At 49.2% G+C, this 21,890-nt stretch overlaps 11 protein-coding genes across 11 annotated transcripts; 7 read left to right on the top strand and 4 right to left on the bottom strand.

Moving 5' to 3' along the window:
* Nucleotides 1-315: 315 nt before the first annotated feature.
* TRUGW13939_04070 (uncharacterized protein) lies at nucleotides 316-1,920 on the top strand (the record flags this gene model as incomplete). Its single annotated transcript, XM_035487247.1, has 8 exons — nucleotides 316-551; nucleotides 618-744; nucleotides 802-820; nucleotides 881-1,035; nucleotides 1,090-1,376; nucleotides 1,428-1,461; nucleotides 1,519-1,763; nucleotides 1,815-1,920. 8 exons carry the CDS (start codon nucleotides 316-318, stop codon nucleotides 1,918-1,920), a joined length of 1,209 nt encoding a protein of 402 aa, XP_035343140.1.
* Nucleotides 1,921-2,674: 754 nt separating this feature from the next.
* On the top strand, nucleotides 2,675-3,295 carry TRUGW13939_04069 (uncharacterized protein; the record flags this gene model as incomplete). Its single annotated transcript, XM_035487246.1, has 2 exons — nucleotides 2,675-2,790; nucleotides 2,869-3,295. 2 exons carry the CDS (start codon nucleotides 2,675-2,677, stop codon nucleotides 3,293-3,295), a joined length of 543 nt encoding a protein of 180 aa, XP_035343139.1.
* A 528-nt stretch (nucleotides 3,296-3,823) lies between these two features.
* On the top strand, nucleotides 3,824-4,363 carry TRUGW13939_04068 (uncharacterized protein; the record flags this gene model as incomplete). Its single annotated transcript, XM_035487245.1, has 1 exon — nucleotides 3,824-4,363. The coding sequence occupies one exon, from the start codon at nucleotides 3,824-3,826 to the stop codon at nucleotides 4,361-4,363; it is 540 nt and encodes a 179-aa protein (XP_035343138.1).
* Nucleotides 4,364-5,886: 1,523 nt separating this feature from the next.
* TRUGW13939_04067 (uncharacterized protein) lies at nucleotides 5,887-6,421 on the top strand (the record flags this gene model as incomplete). The annotated part of the gene is made up of 2 exons (XM_035487244.1): nucleotides 5,887-6,285; nucleotides 6,365-6,421. The coding sequence occupies 2 exons, from the start codon at nucleotides 5,887-5,889 to the stop codon at nucleotides 6,419-6,421; spliced, it is 456 nt and encodes a 151-aa protein (XP_035343137.1).
* Nucleotides 6,422-6,678: 257 nt separating this feature from the next.
* TRUGW13939_04066 (uncharacterized protein) lies at nucleotides 6,679-7,635 on the bottom strand (the record flags this gene model as incomplete). The annotated part of the gene is made up of 1 exon (XM_035487243.1): nucleotides 6,679-7,635. The coding sequence occupies one exon, from the start codon at nucleotides 7,633-7,635 to the stop codon at nucleotides 6,679-6,681; it is 957 nt and encodes a 318-aa protein (XP_035343136.1).
* A 1,566-nt stretch (nucleotides 7,636-9,201) lies between these two features.
* Nucleotides 9,202-10,757, top strand: TRUGW13939_04065 (uncharacterized protein; the record flags this gene model as incomplete). The annotated part of the gene is made up of 5 exons (XM_035487242.1): nucleotides 9,202-9,325; nucleotides 9,395-9,542; nucleotides 9,607-10,037; nucleotides 10,092-10,216; nucleotides 10,269-10,757. 5 exons carry the CDS (start codon nucleotides 9,202-9,204, stop codon nucleotides 10,755-10,757), a joined length of 1,317 nt encoding a protein of 438 aa, XP_035343135.1.
* An 874-nt stretch (nucleotides 10,758-11,631) lies between these two features.
* On the top strand, nucleotides 11,632-12,214 carry TRUGW13939_04064 (uncharacterized protein; the record flags this gene model as incomplete). Its single annotated transcript, XM_035487241.1, has 2 exons — nucleotides 11,632-11,733; nucleotides 11,798-12,214. 2 exons carry the CDS (start codon nucleotides 11,632-11,634, stop codon nucleotides 12,212-12,214), a joined length of 519 nt encoding a protein of 172 aa, XP_035343134.1.
* A 446-nt stretch (nucleotides 12,215-12,660) lies between these two features.
* TRUGW13939_04063 (uncharacterized protein) lies at nucleotides 12,661-14,185 on the bottom strand (the record flags this gene model as incomplete). Its single annotated transcript, XM_035487240.1, has 2 exons — nucleotides 12,661-13,830; nucleotides 13,895-14,185. The coding sequence occupies 2 exons, from the start codon at nucleotides 14,183-14,185 to the stop codon at nucleotides 12,661-12,663; spliced, it is 1,461 nt and encodes a 486-aa protein (XP_035343133.1).
* A 1,207-nt stretch (nucleotides 14,186-15,392) lies between these two features.
* TRUGW13939_04062 (uncharacterized protein) lies at nucleotides 15,393-17,163 on the bottom strand (the record flags this gene model as incomplete). The annotated part of the gene is made up of 2 exons (XM_035487239.1): nucleotides 15,393-15,815; nucleotides 16,066-17,163. The coding sequence occupies 2 exons, from the start codon at nucleotides 17,161-17,163 to the stop codon at nucleotides 15,393-15,395; spliced, it is 1,521 nt and encodes a 506-aa protein (XP_035343132.1).
* Nucleotides 17,164-18,009: 846 nt separating this feature from the next.
* On the top strand, nucleotides 18,010-19,387 carry TRUGW13939_04061 (uncharacterized protein; the record flags this gene model as incomplete). Its single annotated transcript, XM_035487238.1, has 3 exons — nucleotides 18,010-18,193; nucleotides 18,248-19,309; nucleotides 19,365-19,387. The coding sequence occupies 3 exons, from the start codon at nucleotides 18,010-18,012 to the stop codon at nucleotides 19,385-19,387; spliced, it is 1,269 nt and encodes a 422-aa protein (XP_035343131.1).
* Nucleotides 19,388-19,920: 533 nt separating this feature from the next.
* Nucleotides 19,921-21,549, bottom strand: TRUGW13939_04060 (uncharacterized protein; the record flags this gene model as incomplete). The annotated part of the gene is made up of 4 exons (XM_035487237.1): nucleotides 19,921-20,049; nucleotides 20,109-20,187; nucleotides 20,253-21,380; nucleotides 21,443-21,549. The coding sequence occupies 4 exons, from the start codon at nucleotides 21,547-21,549 to the stop codon at nucleotides 19,921-19,923; spliced, it is 1,443 nt and encodes a 480-aa protein (XP_035343130.1).
* Between the last annotated feature and the right edge of the window lie 341 nt (nucleotides 21,550-21,890).

The following is a 21,890-nucleotide window of genomic DNA, read 5'->3' as shown; positions in this document are numbered from 1 at the left end:
CGGGATATCTACAGCCATGGGGAAAAGACTTGCGTGTACAGATGAGATCTCCTATTGGTCGATACCAAACGACCGGATCGTGGAAATTAATTCATTCATAATGAATACCAGTCTTTGATCTTTGATAGAGAGATATGTAACAGAGAACTCCGTGCCCGACCGACAATCACTGCTTGGGCATTATCGTAGCGATATGTGGATAAGTTTTAAAAGGCAGATATAAGAGAATTCTTTCAGTAGCCCATGTTAAATCTTCACCGGAAAATAGAGATAACCTTTTTTGTCTTGTACGGCCAGAGCCGAACACCAACCAGCATGGCCAATACCATCGTATTGTCTGCTGAACAGCAGATATCTTTCCGCGCGCACAATATCGCCAAAAATGAACCCAACACTCTTGAACAGTCACGGAGAGCCGTCGATTCCCAAGACGATGAGGGCAAAGTCAACGTCACCATTCCTGACATGTTTGCGCTCTTTTTGTCAGGATCACCTAGAGTCAACCCAAACTATGCGCGCGTGAAGGCCGAGTCGGAGGTTTGGTTTGCTAAGTATATTCATCCTTGCCACTATAAACCAAAAGTCTACATACTAATACGCACTTTTTTACTCTACAGAAAATGCCAACTAGATGCTCGCTGGAGAAGAATCCTTGGAAAAACAGATTTTTCGTATTTCTGTGCAATAACGGCGGCGGATGCGGGGCCACAGGAGTTGAGAACTCTTTGTGACTGGGGGAATTGGGTATGATGACTCCTTTGCGGCGAACGCAGGTGGTTCGCTTTTGCTAATGACTTGCAGGTATTTCCTTTTGACGATTGTAAGTTTGGCACACCAGGGCGACAGTTGTTTCCGATGGTAAAGCTAATATTAGTTACAGTATTCGATAATGGTTACCTCAAAGAGAACCCAGTGGCCGCGCAGAAAGTGATTGATGTCCTTTTGTCCGATATGGGAATACGTCCGGAAAACGACATATGTGAACGCGATAGACTGCCGGCGCGAGAACGGGCTCTCGTGGACGTCCATCGGACAGTGTGGAGCAGAATAACACACAGCGCTCCCAAAGGCGCGCATTCAATTTCTTAGTTTTTATGGCCGGCTTTGGGAACTAATAACTGGTACACAGGAGTTCAGCAGCGCTTCGTTACACGCATGCACGATTACTGCAAGGGAAGCATGGAACAAGTAAAATGGCGGTCTCAGGGGCGGTTCCCATCCATTGAAGATACACTTTCTACAAGACGAAAATCGGCAGGTGTTGCGCCGTTATATGCGCTGGCCGAGTATGCATTGAAATTGGATCTGCCAAATGCAGTGTTTGAGAACGAGAGCATTCAAGAAATTGAACGCATTGGGGTTGACTTTGTCGTCATGTGAGTCTTCTAGTCATCTTTCGAGGGTTGTAAGACTGATCATAAAACTAGTCAAAATGATATTCTCTCTTATTGTAAAGAGGAGGTAAGTGATACCGCGCTCTAATTACGGGAAAGCTTTCAATTAACAACTGGACCATAGTCGGAAGGGATTATACACAACCTGGTCGCAATAACTCGTTACCATACGGAGTCTGTCTACAGCCAATTAGCCGTACCCCACCCCCAGATGGCATTTGATAACGTCGGAAAGCTCCTCAGTGACTTGTATCGGAGATGGTATCTTGCCCTTGCCAGGTTGCCATCGTGGGGGGAGAGAATTGATGCGGGCGTGCAGCAATATATTGGCAGCGTGAGGGCTGTCGTCATGGCTAACCTGAACTGGAGGTTCGTTCTCTTCTTAGAGAGGATACTGAAATGATAACTGACTGGGAATAGTTTCCGCTCCGAGAGGTATTTTGGGCGAGATGTTGCTGAAGTTAGGAGGACACGGGTGGTGCGGGTGTTAAAAAGATTGCCTGAAGCTCGATTCAATGTTCAATAAGAAGAGACTGCTAATGCATATAGCTTGATAGAATACATGTATACTACTTGTCGTGCGATTTTTAAACTGACTATATAGTAAAGTCTGTATGAGTATGATGCCGAGCTAGGGCTTCCCGGGTCACTGGTCTGGTTCCCCGCGTGCGCGGGCGGCATCCAGCAATTGTTCCACACGAAATTCCATGTCATGGATGTCGCCGATGTTAATTTCCTCTGTCTTCGCAAATAGTCACCTGTGCTAACTCTCTGAGTCTGTGCCGCTGCGTGCGGAGTCTACTCCATTTATTGCTCAATCCGGGCAAACCGAGGGAGGGCCCGCCCAAGGATGCACTAATTGCTAGTCGTAAGCCCCAGCACTTACAGGTGCCAGAGCTAGCTCCAGGCCCTGGACTGGGTCGAGAGTGACCCCTCCTCATTCATGTGCTCGCCGAGGCAGCGTATTCGCTGCAGAGCCACTTACGTTGCAGAGGAGAAAAAACCAGAACAGCGGCCAGCCTAGGTAGGCCGCTTGGTTGGGTGTCTTACAACGACTAACTTAAAACCTGGTCCAGCTTGACTCGGTTAGTCCATGGCATGAATTTGGTTGCGAGGATTTCTTGGTGTTTAGATCTGTTGCTGCTGCCAAACCCCACAAAAATATCCAGTCGACAGGCGATCTTCGATCAACATTTGATCATTGTCAACGACGTTTGAAGAGAGAAAGAAACAAGCACAGGTAGAGGAAAAGCGTCCACTGCGCTCGCTCTATCGTCGCCATGCAATTCACCTTTTCTGTGCTGTTTCTGGCCTTTGCCATCTTCGCCTCGGCCGACGACACCGCAGCGCCGGCCTCGACATCCGGAATCAACATCGCGCCGCTGTCGTCTATACTGTACGTTCTGCAACCGTGTGGAATATTCTCTACTCTGTTGAATATACTAGTCTCTGGAAGACACTAACAAAAGCCCAGAAACTCCCTCGTCTCAGGAATCGCAGCTGCAACTCCAGCCGCCGGCGCTTCCTCGCCGGCAAAAACCGCAAACCTGAGCAACATCGCTGACCCGCCGCCGAACTTCATCCCCGTTATCATGACTTCGGTGCCCATGTCAGTTCTCGGTGACCTTCTCGACCCGGCGTCGCGCAGCTCTCTAGCTGCCGAGTTCAAGAATGGCACCACGCCCACCTGGTACCAAGGCCTGCCCACAAGCATCCAGAGCTATATTTCAGCGGTCAATAAGCAGATTAATGACGGTGCTCTGTCGGCCAATACTTCTGTTGCTGTATCGACGTCAACTAGTTCTGGCATGGCACGCGCGCTGGTCCCGGCACCGACGGGGGCGTTGGCAGTCAACGTGGTTGGCGCTTTGGGTATCGCCGGACTGGCTTTGGTTTTGTAATGTGCTTAAGATTATATATGTGATTGTTATGAATAAGGGTATGAATATGAGTGTACACTCATGGATAATGACATGTTTGCATCGGATTTGCTCCTTCAATGTTGGGTATAATATACTTTCATAATTGAGCCACGGCTAGATGATTAAAAGAATTAAGCGTAATTGATCTCATTGAGTAGAGTCTAGATGAATTTTATTAATTTGAGAAGGCTTGAAATCAAATAGTCGCTTGCTCGGTTTCGGGCTTCCTGTCCGAAAGGAGTACGGCCGGCCGAAGAAGCGCCCAAGTCCGTTATGCATCTAACTCCGACTATGGCATCGGGTTTATAATTTCCATGAGAAGTATATGGATTGAATCATAGAACGATAGAAAGATAGAGTATAAATATGAAGTAGTTGTTCATCAATTGAGTCAATTCAAAGCCTTGATTACATGGTCAACTGGTTAATTGATACCCAACAAAACAAGAAAGGGCTGGCATCGATTACTCTCAATTTCTATACATTCAATATAAAAATCGAAAGACAATGACAACCACATATGTGAATCATGACCGTCAAAACTCAACCCAGGACATCACACGTCTACTAAACAACATTGCCTTTGCCGAAGATATACTCGACATGGATCTATTCCAGAACTGCTGGGCGTCCGATCAGCCAATCGAACTCGACCTCACAGGACATCTGAGCCATTATGAGAAGCAGCACATAGCATCCAAGGACCTGGCAGCGATGGTGAAAAGAGCACTGAGCGGCTTCGAAGGAACGCAGCACGTCCTATCCAATTTTATGATCGACATTGACTCCAACGATGAGAACAAGGCCGTGGCTCGGGCGTACGTGACTGCATATCATTATCTCCAAAGAGACTCAACATCCAGAGAGAAAAGGGCGATTATGCGTGGTATGTGGAATGTACGCGTGAGAAAGAATCCGTCATCGGGGAGATGGGAGGCCATCGGGATCAAGGTTGATCGCTTTGTGCCCATTGAAGGGGACGAAACTCTTTACGATGAAGCAAAGTCTCGCCATGACCAAGGCAAGGGCCGGGCAGTTGTATCATAATCACTGTTTCCTTATTAATGCCAGCGAGTGTACTCCATATAGAAGACGATATAGATCTGGTATACAATCCCGTAAACAATAAATTCCAAATACGGTTAGACCGAGTCTCCCAAAATTCTCACATGTCCGAAGACCAAGACTCTTTCGAGCAACAACTCCGAGGCTCAAAATCGGGCTTTTGCCTCTCTTCTTCTCCAATTCTCGCCGATCGCAAAAATTCAGGGAACGGACTTGGGCTGAATTAGGCAATAGTGCGGTTAGGGTTTTTTTTTAGCTCCACATTAGCGCGTATTCAGCCCCGTATATGAACCAAACAAGCTTCTTTGTTTTTTATTCTTTTGTCAACACTGAATTCTTTCAGGCAGAATTCACATCTTAGTGTGGATGTTGTATGCGGTGTTATGGCATCACTTCCTCATAGCAGAAACTGAAAATCTGGGTGAGAAAAGAAGAAAGAAAATACTCATCTCAAGCTCCAACCTCTAGCTTCTAAAGCCCAAGTGGGTACGCACGTATTACTAGTCTACAGCCGATCCTACTTTGCTGCGCATTCGTGAGTCGTGACCCATGTTCCTAGAGACAGTTGTATTGCAATTTGCCACGCTTTGGCACTAGCATCCTAGTCACCGCAACTATGCAAAACCGGCCTCGGTCTACCAGCTGGTGCGCTGAACGAGATATACACACTGCGGACTATTTGCACCAATTCTCGATGAATCGACGTTCTGACAGCGATGATCCAGATTGATCTTCAGTGGGCTAAAAATATCAACTAAATTTCGACTATATACTGCTACCTACTTTCTATTGAAACGGTTATACAACTGAATTTCTATGTAGGAAGGACTCCGCAAACCCATGATTGTACAGACCCTGGAACCGCGGCTCGGCTCAGTTTCCCTAGCCAATTTCGAGAGTTGGGAACCCCCGCGGGGAGGAGGAGGATCTTGGGCTTGAAAGCTCATAACCCAGCCTGGGGGAGTCTGACTGACCGGGTTGGCTCATGGACAAGGGCAACGCCATGGTCCCCACAACGCGGCGCGCAGGTGGCTTGAAGCTATCGGTGCGGGGATGTCACGAAGAGAGCAAAAAAATCTCACAAGATGACGGAAACTGTCTTAGACAAGCACGTTACCTGGGAAATAGGCGGGCCCGTGTCTTGCCTACTGGTCTTCATAACATGGGCTTTGCTATCTCTGCTCGGTACCCTGCTGCTACCTCGGATGCCCCGTTTTGGTTCTTTTTGGCTTAGATAGGGCTAGCCACATGTGCAGTTGAACCCGACGGTGATTCGGCCTAGGCGCTGCTGTAGAAAAACATCGCCAATTAGCCGGAAACTGTTAGTATGGTGTTGTAAGCCTATGGCAGTCTGGACCCCGCCGTAAAGTGCAGCCCTTTTATTCTCGGATTATTTTCTAGTCTTCTCATTCAACTCTCGGATCGTGAAAAAGACAACTTCCACCACCTATCCATTGTTCTCTTTTCTATCTTCAATTCAAATTCAAGACAGAAAAGAAACCAAAATGTATTTCTTCCAGGTTCTCTTTTTCCTACTCGTTCCTCTGTTCGCCCTGGCAAACCCTGCGCCAGCTCCACAGGCAACCATCTCGTCGACTGCGTTGGCCGACTTGGAGGACCTGGTCAACGGTGCCAAAACGCTGCTAAGCCAGGACAGCATCAGCAACATCGAGACCACTCTCACCGGAGCAGCCACCTTGCTGAGCGGCTCGACTGCCAACGACACCAAGACTCTGCTCACCGAAGTCAGCGGCCTGCTCACCCCGGAACTAGTCTCGGCTGTCACCAAGCTCATCACGGCCGACACCGTGAACAAGTTGAACGACATTGTGGACAATGCCCACACCCTGTTGACGGCAAACTTTGTCAACCAGACGGTTACTCTTATCGACGATGTCACACCGGTAAATTACCCGCCTTTTTTAATCTTAAAAAATCAGCTTTTGCTTCGAAGAAATAGTGCTATACTAACTATATCCATAGCTCGTTGCCGACGTGTCCAAGGTACTTGGAGGACTACTTTCTGCGCTTTTGGGCTAAGCCGAGCAATTGGGATAAGAGGAGAATCTGGTCCATATTTTGGCATGGCTGAATGATAATACTGTTGATTTACGCTTGTTGTGTGTGAGATATACGCATATTACGAAACTGTTTATGGCTAATTACGAATGCATACTTGTTCTAATAAAGAACACAGACCCATTATCAAATGTTGTTTAGTAAGACCTTGTGTATTAACACGTGTCGGAATGAACAGCCGACAGTGGAAACTGGTCTGAAATATTTATTTTTCCATATTAATTTTCTTGCAGCATTTCCTCCACCTCCCTCATCGCCCTCTTCATCGGCATACATCGAATGGCACTCGGCAGCACTGGGTATATTGCCTTGGCTCCGCCCATGTATAACCGATACTTGAACCGACTGGTGATGGATGACTGAAAGCCGTACTGCTCGCGCACATGCGGCGGTAACATCTCCGGGGTGATGTTGCTGATGAACGACTTGCTCACCTTCAGCCAGGCCGGGAGATCCTGCAGGTTCCTGAGCCCGTCGGCAAGCGGGCGTGCACTCGAGTCAACATCGAGAAGCTCAACATTCTCGTCCCAGTAGACCCAGAAGGCGTTGCGGTTCTGCGGCCATGAGTCCTTGGGCAGATCGAGGGCTTTGGCCAGCACGGAGAACTCGTAGTATGTACGTTCGGCGCGCTCAAGGGATAGTCGTTCCACGACGCGCTGGTATACTTCGGTTGTAGTGGCATACAGGGTTGCGGCGATCCACAGGCGCAGTTTTGGGTCATGTGTGTACTGATCGTGAATATTGGCTCGGGGTTTTTGATTATCTTGTTGTGGTTGTTGTCGTTGTTTCTGAGAATGCGTGCGTTCCAGGATATGCCGCCGCTGGTCCCTGGTGCCAAACGTCAGGCCCTGGAGATAGATGACCGTTGTACGCAGATTCCGGTATAACTCCTCTGATAGTTCTGCTGTTGCTCTTGCATTGGCATCTGTCGCCGGCGTCCCACGCGCCGCTGCCTGCAGGAGAATGGCGACAGCACCGCCTGTGAGGGAGATGCCCTCGCGAAAGATGCCGGGGATCTGGTGCAGGTCTTCTAGGGAGTCGAGAATGGCATCATAATTAACATTACTCTTACTCTCCGTCAGCACGATTGACCCGCTGAACCGGGTGAAGTCGCTGCTGTAGAACTCGTAACTCTCTGTAAAGCGGGAATTTCTCCGCTTGTTGAGCATGGCCATGCCAGCTAGATAGCCCTTACAAGGATGTTTTGTCTTATTGTATGCCAGTATCAAACCGGTCAACCGGGCCCACAAGGTGGTGATTACCACAAGGCGAGTTGAGGTATGAAGTCACTAGCCAAGTGAAGACTACGTATTATCATCCCTCGCCTCCATAGCAGCGAGTTTGTTAATAACTAATACTCTGTTAGGCGAGGGCAATCGATCATCATCGACAACGACAACGCATGGCAGCGGCAGTTAGGGCTTGGGCGACAATCACAGGCACAACGGCGTGGAGTGCCGCAGCCCTGACGTATGTCCCTCCATTTTTCCCGAGGTATATCTTGACTCACGCGTCGTGCATATGGCATATGCATGATAAGGCGGTGGCATGGGCACAGTGGCCAAATAACAGGGTCCAAGACTGATTCAAGCGGAGAGCGGTTGGAGTCCCCGCATGGCCCAATGGCCAGTTTCCAATTACGGGCAGTCCTGGGGGGGCGCTAGGGAGAATAGCGGGGGAGTCCGCCCCCAGCTAGCCTAAAACTAGCCTAAAGCTAGGTGGCCCTAGGGCTGCCCTTAGCGGGCACTGGTCGCTAGCCCGGCAGCTACCCCGGTCACGCTTCCCGCGCCTCGTGCGGATCCATGCCTAAGATGGGCACGCTCCGGCGTCGAGAAGTCGCCTGCAGCCCATGACCATCGCCGAATCTCTGGGCCAGCTCCACCGCGCCAATCCTGCCAAGTTCGCAGACACCAGCTCTCCTCCCAGGACTAAGGAACAAACGTAACCCAAATTAGGCTAAGTCAAGAGCCATTTCATTTCCCCTCTAAGAAAAGAGCGAAGAAAAACTCGAAAAACTCAATCAGCCCCTTTTCCATTGGCCCGCTCAAGCTGGGCCCCCGGTCAACCAAAGTAAACAGAGATGAACTTGCTGCAGCCAACATCGGTGCACTGTCGATCTTCCTCGTTCTTACGTGGAATTCGTGCTGGGAGCTCGGTCGTGCGATTTGCACATGAAAATTGACACGCGTGAGCATTTTAACCTAGGGATAACCGACTCTGGATATCTTCGCCCTCCCCCGGATCAAGAGCCTTTCCCCGTAGCTTCTCCATACTTGCCTCCGTATTCCCCCGCCAATGCACTCGGCCCCCTTGGAGCTCGGATACGATCTCTGGTTCTCTGCGTGGTATCCCTGTGACGGATCGGGAAATTAACCTCCCCTGGGAGCCGTGTCGTGGGGTAAAGTAGCATTGATTTCCTATGGAAATGACCGTTGATCCAAGCTTTTTTTTTTCTGTCTCTCGTCAAATAGCGCTAGTCCTCCCCAGTCCTGTCTTATAACCCCTTAGCCTGCATAATTACGTCTTTTCTTTCTTCTTCCTCTCTTCCTCTTCTTGTTGCTGCTTCTTGCCTTCTTGCCTTTTGGTGTGCCCATTTTGCTTGCTATATGAAGGCTTGAGTACCAAAGGTGTGCAGCCACCAAGGAAGCGCATACACGCGACGGGTCCGTGTCGTGTAGACAAGAGGAGAGCTGCTCGGACGACCAATTCCTGTTGAGGCAGCCCAGCAAGAACGCAAGACAATGTCCGACACCGCGGCCAATGCGCCGGCCACCGCCGCTGCTACTGAGTCGAAACCCAGTACTTTTCTCGACAAGCTGTCCAGGTTCACAATTGGCAAGGACAGAGGCGAATTGCCTGAGAAAGGTGAGTGTTTTCGGGGGGGTTGATTGAAAAGGTCGTCACAGAGCAACAATCTAATCGCGGCGAATATAGATACCGGGGCCGCATCAGATGGAAGTGAGAACGCTGCTGCGGCAGTTCCTTTGACGAGATGGCAAAAGGTCAAGAACCATTTCCGACGGTTCTGGATTATCCATCTTGTTATAGTGATCATTATCGCGGCTATTATGTTGCCAATTCTGTAAGTCCTAGATGTCCTCTCTCGAGTTCTTGTTTCCGAGCACAACTAATACGCTCCAAACCAGCTTCATCTACATCATCCCGCGCATTGCCCAGGATCTGCTGAACTCGGGGTCCATCGTCATCGACGGCGCGTCAATCTTGCAACCCACTAGCAAGACCGTCATGCTCAAGGTCGAGTCGCATGTCTACGTACCAGGCCCCTTCACCGTCCACACAGAACCGCTGCATCTGAACATGTTTGTGCCGCAAGTTGGCTCCGAGTACCCCATGTCTGTGCTTGAGCTACCGGAAAACAAAATCCACAAGAACACCAGCATGGACACCAATGGAACTATACTCACCCCGTTCGTAAATTACACCTCGTGGCAGAACTTTGTTCACAACACTATTTTCCTGGACGCTGGTGGGCTGGGTTTGAAAGGCACCGTGCCGACAAGGCTGGGCAAGATTAAGAAGTTTGACCTTGACTTGGATAAGAATGTTCCCTCTAAAGGTTCGTCTTATTGATTTTGTATTATGTGCGACCTCCAAACTAACGATTCCTTAGGATTGAACGGGTTCAAGGGATTTACCATTGATTCAGCCCGCCTGCAACTTCCCGCCGAAGCCGATGGTAGCAACCTGTTTGCCAATGCAACCTTGCCTAACCAGTCTGTTCTGACTCTGGAAATCGTAAGTTTTTCTTGGGGTTTTTTAAATTCAAGGATACTAACGGGATGCGCAGGGCAACACTACTGTCGATATTCTGAGCGGTGACCTTGTCATTGGTACCGGTTTTATTGATAGTCTCTTCCTCAAACCTGGAAACAATTCATTCTCGATTCGCGGCACGGCCAACCTCACCACTCTGCTGCACAACATCGGCCCGATCATGGCATACCAGGGCCAATATATCAAAAACGGCTACCTGCAGTTGACGACCCGCGTCACCAACATCAAATACAACGGCACCACCGTACCGTACTACACCGAAGAGATGGGCAAGCTCCCACTCGTCGCCGAGACTCCTCTGCTCGGTCTCTTGCTCAACACGGTCAAGGGCCTCCTCAGCGGTAGCGCGGTGAACAAGACTCTAGTCCAGGAGGTCAAAGCCAAAATCAACGAAAACCATGCCGACCTCCACAAGCGCTGGGCCGACGTAGCGGACAATTCCACCGAGTTGGAACTGGTTGCTAAGCGTCATATAGAGGACCTGATGCGGTGGTCGGCGTAGAGTTTTTTTATGATTATTGTTTTTGATTTTTCTACTTCATGAGATCCGATCGGTATATTGGATTTTTGTTTTTCGCGTACAGACTTTGATGTCGTTAATGTTTATTCATGAGTGATGATCTCTCTCGAATGATGTATCCATTGGGTATATAGTATATAGTAACAGATCAATGTTCAGCCAAGACATTGGCATTGAACATATCAAGTTGAATGATGGATTGCACGATGCTATTTTCCAGACCAAACTAAAATCGTCAACTTGCTCGAAATAAAGCACGTTTTCACTTCGAGCTTGACCTTGCATTGTACAAATTAGGGCTTCTCGTCGCCCACGTGATATGTACAGTCAGTCCATATTGAAATATTCCTTTGTGACAAGTCAACATTGTCTCGACTAAGGCTATCTTTCTGGAGACGAATATTATCGCTTGTAGAACAGTACTTGAAGTCAACAATAATAAAAATTAAAATAATATTTTTATTCATATACACCTAAACAACAAACAAATCTTAACGTTCGAGAAGGTTCACGTGCAGCGATCGGCTGAGCCTGTCGTCAGTCACTCGTCATTGCAGACAATGGAAGGCGCTAGAGCTGTGGCTGGGCAGGCGGCAAGCCACAGAGACCCACCAATACCAGATATTGCCGCCCTCATTGGCTCCCTGTTTTCGTGGTCTATACAATGATGTCATCCATCACGACTTCAAAAATTTCCAGGACGTTCGCGACATGATGTCATTCTTGTTTTTGTTTATTCGAAAACAGATATATAAACCTTGCTTCATCTTCCTTCTACCCTCTACTCTCATCAAACACTCACCAAACACACTCATCAACTTCATATCTAAATCAAAGCTTTATCCAAAACTTCAAAATGTCTTCTGACGGTTCTTCCACCCTCAAGTCGTACGTCGACTCTGCCGTTGGCGCTGCTCAGAGCGTCGTCGGGTCTGTGACCGGCAACCCGGCTGATCAGGTGCGGTGACCTACAACATATGTAGTCAATGAAACATCCAACTAACTTTGAGGAATCGTCACAGAAACAAGCCGAAGACACCAAAAACCAAGCCGAGCAGCAATACAAGGACTCGCACACCACTGCCAAACTGGGTCCCATCAGCGCTGACCCCAACACCGGCGCCGCCGCCGTGAACCACGAGGACCGCAGCACCGGTTCCTGGAACCAGACTGTCGGCGCGGCCAAGGAGTCTGTCGGCAACTTTGTCGGCAACGACAACCTGCGCCAGACCGGTATCCAGCAAAACGCCGATGGCAAGGCTCAAGAAGCCAAGGGTCAGCTGTCTGACTTGACCCAGGGTATTTCGGATCGCGCCCAGGGAGCACTGGGCAACATCGGCGCTGCTGTCACTGGCGATCGTGAGACTCAGGCCAAGTACCAGGATCTCCACGACGTGGGCAAGGCCCGCCAGCGTGGCGTCGAGTCCGAGTTGCAGTAGAATTTGCTGTTCATCATGTCTTTCTTCAACGAATCCTTTTCTTTTTCGATTCGAAATGAGCCGCGGGGATTTTTCACTGGGTATTTGATATCAATTTGTAATTACATAGCTTTTGGCGATCATGCTGTGTACTATATAGTCGATAGCTTCTGACGACTGACGAAAACAAAACATTTTCTTTCTTCACTTGATATAAAAGCTTTTTTTTTTAAGTGTGAAAATCCTTGTGTACACAAAACATGGCTTTTATTCTATGCTATAGTGCCGTTAAAAACATAAAGCTGAAAAAGTAGAGAGTTTTAGGCCCCTAACCGGCATTTGTGATAAAAACTATATCTTAACATTGACTTCATTATTCGCCGTGATAAAGCGTGACATTCCCATTTTGAAAGCGTTCGACGCAGGGAGAGAGAGAAAAGGTATATTTTATACTGAAAACAATTGAATCACCAATGGCAGATACCTCCTTCACTGTCGTCCATTGCCCAAGTCCCCGCCATGCCGACAATCTCAATCTGCCCGTCTGCATGTTCGTCGACTTTTCCGAGTGACGCATAACTGCGGTCTCCCGGTCCGTTGCTCAACAGTCGACGAGCCCAGGCATCGATAGCCGGTTCGCCAGTTTCGTCGCGAGCCTGTTTGAGGAACGGAATTAGGGCTGTGCCGCCGGTTCCTCGCGTTTTCTTGTTGTCGCCGGACTTGGGGTTCGCCAAGTTCACGATTGATGAGCGCACCGCCTGCGGGGTCATCGATTGTGAATTGCGCCGTTGCTCTCTTGATTTGATAATTATGTAGCGAGAAACCATCTGAATATGCTTGTCACGTAGGGCGCGCAGCATCGCCAGGCAGGCGTCATAGGCGAGGCACAGAGCCTTGTCAGACCGCCGGGCTTGCACAAAGTCTTTGATGTTGGCAACACTTCCAACATTTTCGAGAAAGCGACGGTGTGGGCCGGGCATATAGCCTCTCATTTCTTGGATGAATCCGTGCCGAGGCGTAGGAGGAATGCCTTCGGAACCCTTTTCCGAAACGCTACCCTCTCGAGTTACCCCGGTAGGACGGTGCTCGATTCCCAAAGCAATGTCGAAGAACTGAATCAGCGAGCTTTGGGCGTTACTGCCGCCTCCATATTGTCGATATTCTGTCCGGCCATTTCCAGTATCAAACATGACACCATTGGGGAGCCCGGCGTCGCCCATGTTCTTGCTGCCTGCAAGGAACGGGCGAACCCGGTGGTAAAACACATGGGGATCGCAGTGCTCGTACATTCGCTGAAGGAGTGTGCTCACGCCGTCAATTCGCTGCGCCATTTCTTGTAGACAGAGTGTCACAACCTCGTTGTCTCCAGCCCTAACCGCCTCCATCGCTTTCAACATCAATGGGAGTGTTGGCGCCCCCCGAGCTTCAATCGCCACGGAGACGAGGTAAAACCATTGCTCGTCTAAGGAACCGGTGAAGGTGTTTATGGTAGAAAGATTGTGTAGATCGTCTGCTGGTTCATCGGCAAAGATTGGTTTATAATTCCATAAGCATACTGCTGCGTAAGTGGCGACTGGGGGCAATTCTAGGTACTCGCAGACTTCCAGGAGCGGCGCACTGATGGGCGGGGGGATCAACTTTTATAGCAAAAAAAAGTTGTTAGCAAAAGTCTTTCCAATCAACGCTCAGATTCTCGCAAACCTCTTCAGGAATATCACCACCCCAGACGTACGCATGAAGCATAAACGTCAGAACGACATAGGCACGGCGCCATTCTGCCTCAGTGTGCAGGAAAGACGTTGACAAGACAGGAAGTCGGTCGATGGTGGACCGTACCCTTCGGCTTAGAATGAGAGGCTGTATATTGTTGACGATAGACTCCCATTTGGCATAATACGGGTCTGGGAGAGACTCTAAGGGCAAATCTGGAGGGAGGAAGCCATGCTCGGGATTAATGCCGTAGTCCTCCAGAACCGGAATTGGCGGTAGCATGGCAGCCAGCGCAAAACAGCCAAAGCGGCTGGAACAAACGTGAAGAAAAGAACGATAAAGAAATGAGTGATCTCGACTGAGGACGTAATGCTGTGATGAGGCAACGGCGCAGAAAAGTTGGTGGCGTCAAAGAGGGCGAGAGCGGTCACGTGAGGGGTGGTACCGTGGTGCCGGATTCGGAGCAAGCCCTCGACACGAGCAGAACACTCGCGGGCTGTCCGGGGGTTTTTCGTGCAGGAATTCGTTCAGTTTGTAGAGAGGCAAACACCAAAAAGAAGCGAGCTATGAAGGTGGAGGGGGAGTGGAGGGGAAGGGGGCTCCAGACCTTTTATGTCTGGGGACGGTGCTCAGCAATTTTGTCTCCCGCAAGCCCGGCGGATGAAAATAATATTATTAATTGCAACTGACAAGACTGACGGGCCGTGTCGATTACAAACACAAAGGAAACCTATTAGCAACATGGAATAATGGCTCACGCGACCCTGGCGCGGTGCTAGACAGGAGTTCTCGGTGAAGACACCGCGGACCCAGCAACGCTCGACATGGCTGCGTCGGAAGGCCAAGGAAGCTGTCGGGTAAATGGCTGGTTCAGCGAGAAAGGGAGGATACTAAATAATGCTAAATAATGCTAAATAATGCTATTATTCGCGTTGAGTTTGGTTGTCAACCTTGGGGCCCGGGGCAGACCGGGCTGGATCCAGCTGCAGAGGGGGAGCTAGAAAGTTAGTTTTTTATGCCTAATAGGAAGCCCTTCCCGGCTCGTATATTCGACAGGTTATGTTTCCGCATTTTTGTTTTAGTTTTGGTTTAATTTTATTATTGCGTGCAGCGACTGTTGCATGTCGTCCATGTTGAATTAACCGCGCTTATGTACGGAGCCGGAAGTGCGGAAGACGGAAGAAAAAAATATGGCAGAAGAAAAGAGGGGCGCACGTGGGGTTGATAGCCGCCACAATAATCTACAAACATTTTCAGAAAAGAAGATACGAATCAAAGTCCATGTCGGAGATGAGAATGCATTCTGTACAAGACATTAAAAAAAAGTTGAATCGTGCAAGATATGTCACGTAGTATACATCGTTTCAACGCCCTGGTGTCCCCGCAAAAGCCCCTATGTGTAAAAAAAAAAAAAGTGAAAAAAGAGCTGCCAGACTTCGGATCATAATAAATGTCTGCGCTATAGATAAAAAAAATTGCGACAGTAAAATTAATGCTGGCTCCATTGGATTGAGTCCAAGGCAATGCCTTCCTGTACCAATTCCCACAGTGGGCTCAGTTCACGCAGGAAGTGAACGCGGTCGGTGACGGCTTTCAGCACATAGTCAATCTCGGCCTCGGTGGTAAACCGTCCAATACCAAATCGGATACTGCTGTGGGCGTTCTCATCGCTGTTGCCCAGAGCACGGAGCACATAGCTGGGCTCCAGTGAAGCTGATGTGCACGCACTGCCGGAAGACAAGGCAATGTCTTTCAGTGCCATTAGAAGCGATTCTCCCTCAATGTAGGCAAAAGAGACATTGACACAGCCAGGGTAGTGACGATCAGGGTCACCATTTTGTGAGGTGTGTTCCATAGCCAGGAGACCATCCAACAGTCGCTTTGATAATCTCTTGACATGTGCGGTGTCGTACTACATTCAGAGTCAGTAACCACGTTGCATCAAAAACTGAATTGTGCTGCAAAATTGAAAAAAGACAATGAGTTCCAGATCATTACCCCTGCTACGCAGATCATAGTGCCTGACAACCACACCCGAAGATGTGGCGCTACCGCCAGGCGATCTCAGAAAGCCATGCATATTTAGAGCGTTTAATCATGCTGGATATGGAAAAACGAATGTGGGAAGGAAGAAAGGAGAAGGAAAGGGGGGTTTATCTTACTTCCATGTCGTTCTTCGCGATCCGGCAGGCTTCACCCATGCCGACAGCGAGATGAGGCGCCAGAGTACCACTGCGAAGACCTCTTTCCTGACCACCGCCAGTAATAAGCGGGTCAAGACGCACACGAGGCCGTCTCCGGACATAGCATGCTCCGACTCCCTTTGGACCATAGATCTTGTGGCCCGAGATGGACATGAGGTCAACATTCCACTTGTTCACGTCAATGGGGATCTTCCCAACTGCCTGCGCACCATCGGTGTGGAAAAACACCTTGTTCGCACGGCATAACTTTCCAATCTCCTCGACTGGCTGAATAACGCCAATCTCATTGTTCACCGTCATGATCGAGACCAGGGCAGTATCTGGACGAATGGCTGCCTTGAGATCGTCCATGTTGATGATGCCGTTATTTTGCACCGGAAGGTATGTGACTTCAAATCCCTCATCTTGCAAATGACGGCAACTGTCCAGAACACATTTGTGTTCGGTCTGGGTGGTAATGATATGCTTCTTCTTGCCTGACCGACCGAAGAACCTGGCCACGCCTTTGATGCTCATATTATTACTCTCGGTGGCCCCACTAGTGAAGATAATTTCCTTGGGGTCGGCGCCGATCAGGCTGGCAATGTGGCTTCGAGCTTCCTCCACAGCTTTCTCTGTTTCCCAGCCGTAGGCATGCGTTCTCGAGTGAGGGTTACCATAAAGGCCGGTGAGGAAAGGAAGCATTGCGTCAAGGACGCGTGGATCGGTCGGGGTGGTAGCCTGCATATCAAGATAGATAGGCCGGGTGCCCTCGTCCAGGATGGTTGCTTGCTTCAAAATGGCGGCATTCGGGCTCAGGGCGGTGTCCCCGCTAACGGGGGTCGCCGGAAGGTCTGCATTCTGAGGTTGGATGCCTGTCTGCTGCATGAACTTCCTCTGCTCTGCCTTGATGGCTGTGTCGACGTTGACCTGAGCAGGGGCAGATCTCGTCTCAGAGACATATCGTCGCCCAGCGACCGTCCGCGCAGGAAGTGGCGACCCGGCTCGCAGCAGGCTAGTTGATGACAGGCGACGGGAAAAGGCCCGTGGAGCCTGTCTAAGGGCTGTAGAAGCCATGTGAGACATTATGCTTGTATGTGCACCTTTTCAACCATGTGTCGTTGATGGGGAACGATGACGGGTTGGGATGAGGTTGGTTGAGCGAAGCTGGCAGCCAGCTCGGAAATGTTTTTCTGGGTCTGGCGGAATAAGTAAGCAGGTCCCGTGACCTGGCGTTCTCGGCCTCGGAGTCCGGACATTCGGTCTAGGTTTCCCCGTTCGGTGGGAATCTCGGAGAACCGGTCACTGCCTTGCTGCCTTGCTGCCTTGTTGCCTCGTGGCCTGACTTGACCAGACCAAATTATTCCTCAGATCTTCTCGGCAGCGGAAATCACAACCTGAGTCACGTGCCGGGCTCTCTGATAAAAGTGGCGCAGCAGCACGCGCTAACCATAAATGGAAACCGCAGATCCAACTGCTTTTTTGCAGCTCGCAGTAGACTGACTGGACAAGACCAATTAATTACAACTTCAACGTTGTTGTTGGAGCTGTAGCGCACAACGGCCCTCTAGCAGAAGCGCGCAATTTTGCGCTGTACTTAGCCCTAAGCACGAAGTAGTATGTAGTGAAGCTTGGCTGCCTGACGCAGCTGATGTCATAGTCGCAGTCATCGAAGCCTAGCTCAGCCACAACTCCCGTTCTTTCCGGCAATTATGACCACTGCACAAGGTCTCTCCCCACGATCTCTCTCTCCTGCACGCACACTCCTCCAGCCACGGTCCTGCAGCCTTCTAATTATATCAGTACTATTGCCATAGTCTCGTCTGTTCCGCAAACACCCCTTTTATTATCTGGCGCTGTAGTCGCCTCTTCTCTTCACGCCTCTGCACAAACAATCCCCTCCAGCTGCGGGGTTCGCCCAACATGAGTTTGAAAGGGTTTGGCAAAAGTCTTGTTCGAACGCCACAGCAATTCAAGCTCAAGTTCAACATCGGCGAACACACCAAGGATGCCGTCTACATTGACGCCGAGCGAAGGTTTCAGGAGTTGGAGACCGAGACTAAACGCCTCCACGATGAATCCAAGAAATACTTTGATGCCATCAACGGTAAAGCCCAAGTCAAAGTGGCCTGTTCACGTGCCCTGTCTGACTGAGAAACAGGAATGCTGTCCCATCAAATCGAGTTTTCCAAAGCAATGACCGAACTATACAAACCCATTTCGGGCCGAGCCTCCGACCCCAGTACGTACACGATCGAGGGAAACCCGGAAGGTATCCAGGCTTGTGAGGAGTACGAATCAATCGTCCGTGAACTGCAGGACAGCTTAAAACCCGAGCTTGAGATGATTGACGCCCGGATCATCAGTCCTGCAAACCAGCTTCTTGATGTCATTAAAGTGGTCCGGAAGGTGACTGTCAAGCGAGAGCACAAGAAGCTAGATTATGACCGACACCGAGCCACTCTGAAAAAGCTTGAAGAAAAGAAGGATAAATCGCTCAAGGACGAAAAAGCTTTGTACAAGGCCGAAAACGACGTTGAGCAAGCAACACAAGACTACAATCACTTCAACGATCTCTTGAAAGAGGAACTGCCGAAACTATTCGGTCTTGAGGCCGAGTTTATTCAACCGCTCTTCCAGTCTTTCTATTACATGCAACTCAACGTCTTCTACACTTTACATGAAAAAATGCAAGGAGTCAACATTGGCTATTTCGACTTGACACGGGACGTTGTTGAGGCGTGGGAGTCCAAATATGGTGATTCCAGAGATCAGGCCGAACAGCTCACAATTACAAAGTACAAAACCACTGGCGGTCGCCGCCAAGGGCAAGGGTCGAAATACGCTACTTCTAAAGACAAGCTTGCTGCTGATGACAAGTCGACATCCTCTCGACTATCGGATTCGACAGAACACCCCCCTCCTCCATACTCTCCTAGCGGTGCGGCTGGCACAAGTCTCGTCGGCCGTGCAAACAGCACAGGGGGCAGCTCGCTAGCTGCCGCTGCCAAGTCCAAGCCAGCTCCTCCACCTCCGCGACCGAAACCCGGTCACTTGGCTGGCCACAATGTCGAGACCGTAACAGCCCTCTATGATTACGAAGCCCAAGCACATGGCGATCTCAGCTTTTCGGCCGGGGACGTTATCGAAGTCATCACTCGCACGAGCAACGAGAATGAGTGGTGGTCGGGGCGAGTCCAAGGCAGGGAGGGACAATTCCCAGGTTAGTATCTCTCTCCATGCCACATTGAAAATGTATGCTAACGTCACATGCGTAGGAAACTACGTTAAACTTAACTAGACGCCTTGGCGTAATGTCTTATATATATATATGCTGTTTGTTAGTAGCGTCTTTCACGATTAGTGCTTTGACATGAAATTGTCTTCATCCGATCGATTACATTGCGTGGTATAGAAGCTACCACTCTTGATGAGTATATAATGGCCCAAGTATATAATTTTAGCTTGTTCTTCTGGGCTGCTTTTTATCTTTTATCCTTTTTTGCTTTGGGTGAGAACAAAGTAATTGTCCTGTATATAACTCTCCCATTCTTGACGAAACAAGGCTTTTGGACGTGTTTAATCGTGCACAGTATTAACTAATCTATCCATCCAATTTATAAGACTCTTGCGGATTCAGTAATGCCAAACTAACTTTTCTATAGCATCTCTAAAAATTCTATAATATCTATGTGTCTATGTATATGCATATCATGAGTCAAATGAAACAACCCCATGTCCTCATTACGCTTGCAAAAAAAAACCAAAAAAAAACAACAACAACAACAACAACACTACTAACTTCTACACTAGCCAAAAAGAATAAGAAACTTGTCAATACTCAATCTTGACCTTGGCTCTAATTCTCGCGCCATAAACATAGAGGCCCACCGGGATAGGAAGCATGAGGGCTGCGATGCAGCCGAGAAGAGTGCAAGCCCATTGAATGCCGAGATTTTGAAACTGTTGGTTATATGATCAACTATTTATTCTTTTCCAACAGTGCAAATATTTGGACATACCATAAAAGTGGAAAACAGGGGGAAAACAGCCCCGAATAAAGAACGGAGGAATGCATGCGCAGCGACGGCAGAGGCAGCCCTAAAAAATTACCGGATTAGGACAGCACATTTCACAATACTTTTGTGGGATCAGAGAGAGCGAACCTTTTCTGCCTGGCAGTGACAACATACGAAATCGACGGCACAAACATAGCAAGCAAGCCAAAGCCAGTCAAAATCCCAGACGCTGTTGGCACAATCCAGTGAATGCTGGCCTTGTACCCAGACCATCCGAGCCAGAACAGACCGGCCGAGAAAGCAGCAGCGCCAGGAATCGCCATTGGCAGATTCCATTCAGGTACCATCTGAAATTGATTCTGTTTCAGACGCGGCATAATCCATGTATTTCGGAAGACGATGTTTGAAGCGACGTAGATGAGTTGGCCTACCATGATACCCAAATAGGGCAGGCCCCCAACGCCCGAGTTCATCTGGTGGACTTTCTGGAAGATGGCCGGGTATGCTGTGAGAAAGAGATAGAGAAGACCGTATACAAATGATCCAAATGTGCACATGCACAACACGATCGGGTCTTTCACAAGCATCCGCAGGGGCAAGAGCAGAAAATCGCGGACAATCACTCGGGGCTCAATAGCGATGGTGTCGTGTTTCGATATGATGGACCAGTCGCCCGTCTCTCGACGTAGCCGGTCTGCTTTGCGAGCGAGAATTACTGGATGATACGATTCTTGTTGTATAAACAAAAGGGCGAGAAACGCAGCGCTGCCAAGAATTCCTGGAAGGTATTCTGTCCATTGCCAGCCGAGCGATTTGTTCAGAATAATGAAACCGCCAATGGGCTGCGAGAGTAACGGGCCCAGAAATACGGTTAATGAGTACAAGGTCATCAGCGTACCAACCTCCTGGGGAGGAAACATGTCGGAAAATGTTGCCCCGGTCAAGGTTAGAGGCCCTGCGCCAAAGAAACCGGCAAAATACCGACAAATGAAGACCGAAGCAACATCATGTCCCGACCTGGCCGCTGCGAATGAAAAAACTATGAATCCGAATAGCGAGACCGTATTGGGTAGGTATCGTCCCTTGAGCTCGCTGAATGAAGCCCAAATGATCGGCCCTGTTGCAAAGCCGAGGACGTACAGTGAAACACCGAGAGTACTGACCTCGCGGCTGAGATCCTCTGCCACCATGATAGCAGGTATCGCTGTGGCGAAGATACTACTTGCCATGGCGACGAACATGGTCGAAATGGCTAAAAGCGCCGATATTAAACGCCTGAATAGCTGGGTCATCAGTATTCTTCATCTCCTTGCTGTTTTACTCATTTTTCTACTGACCTCTTCCATACCGGCCAATTATAAGGATGCAATGGATCGTCCGGGCCGTCAAAATCGACAAAGGTACATTTTGCCTCCGGCTTAGGAGTACTACCTTCACTTTCCATGATTGGTCTGTATCAAAATTGAGGAGGTGATTCTGTCGAGATTAAAAAATTAATAATCATATATAGATTTTGTTATCTACCTAGCAAGCAGGGCGTCTAATAATTTCTATAAAAAAAAAACTCCCAATTTTTACCAGTGTTGGGCCACCGCGCGCAACTTTGTGTGAGCATCAGCATGCCGAATCCCGACAGAAGAGGCCACTAAAGTCGCTAGGCTATCAAGAAACCCACCAAGAGGGGCCATTTTTAGCACAGTGGATAATAAGTCGACACCATTAACGATTTCAACTGGTCACTAAAATCCAATTCCGCTTGCGCTATCCCTAGACAAATTTAGCCAC

The sequence above is a fragment of the Talaromyces rugulosus genome, chromosome II (assembly GCF_013368755.1).
Source record: "Talaromyces rugulosus chromosome II, complete sequence".
Lineage (NCBI taxonomy): Eukaryota > Fungi > Ascomycota > Eurotiomycetes > Eurotiales > Trichocomaceae > Talaromyces > Talaromyces rugulosus.
This window is presented reverse-complemented; position numbering and strand designations above follow the sequence as displayed.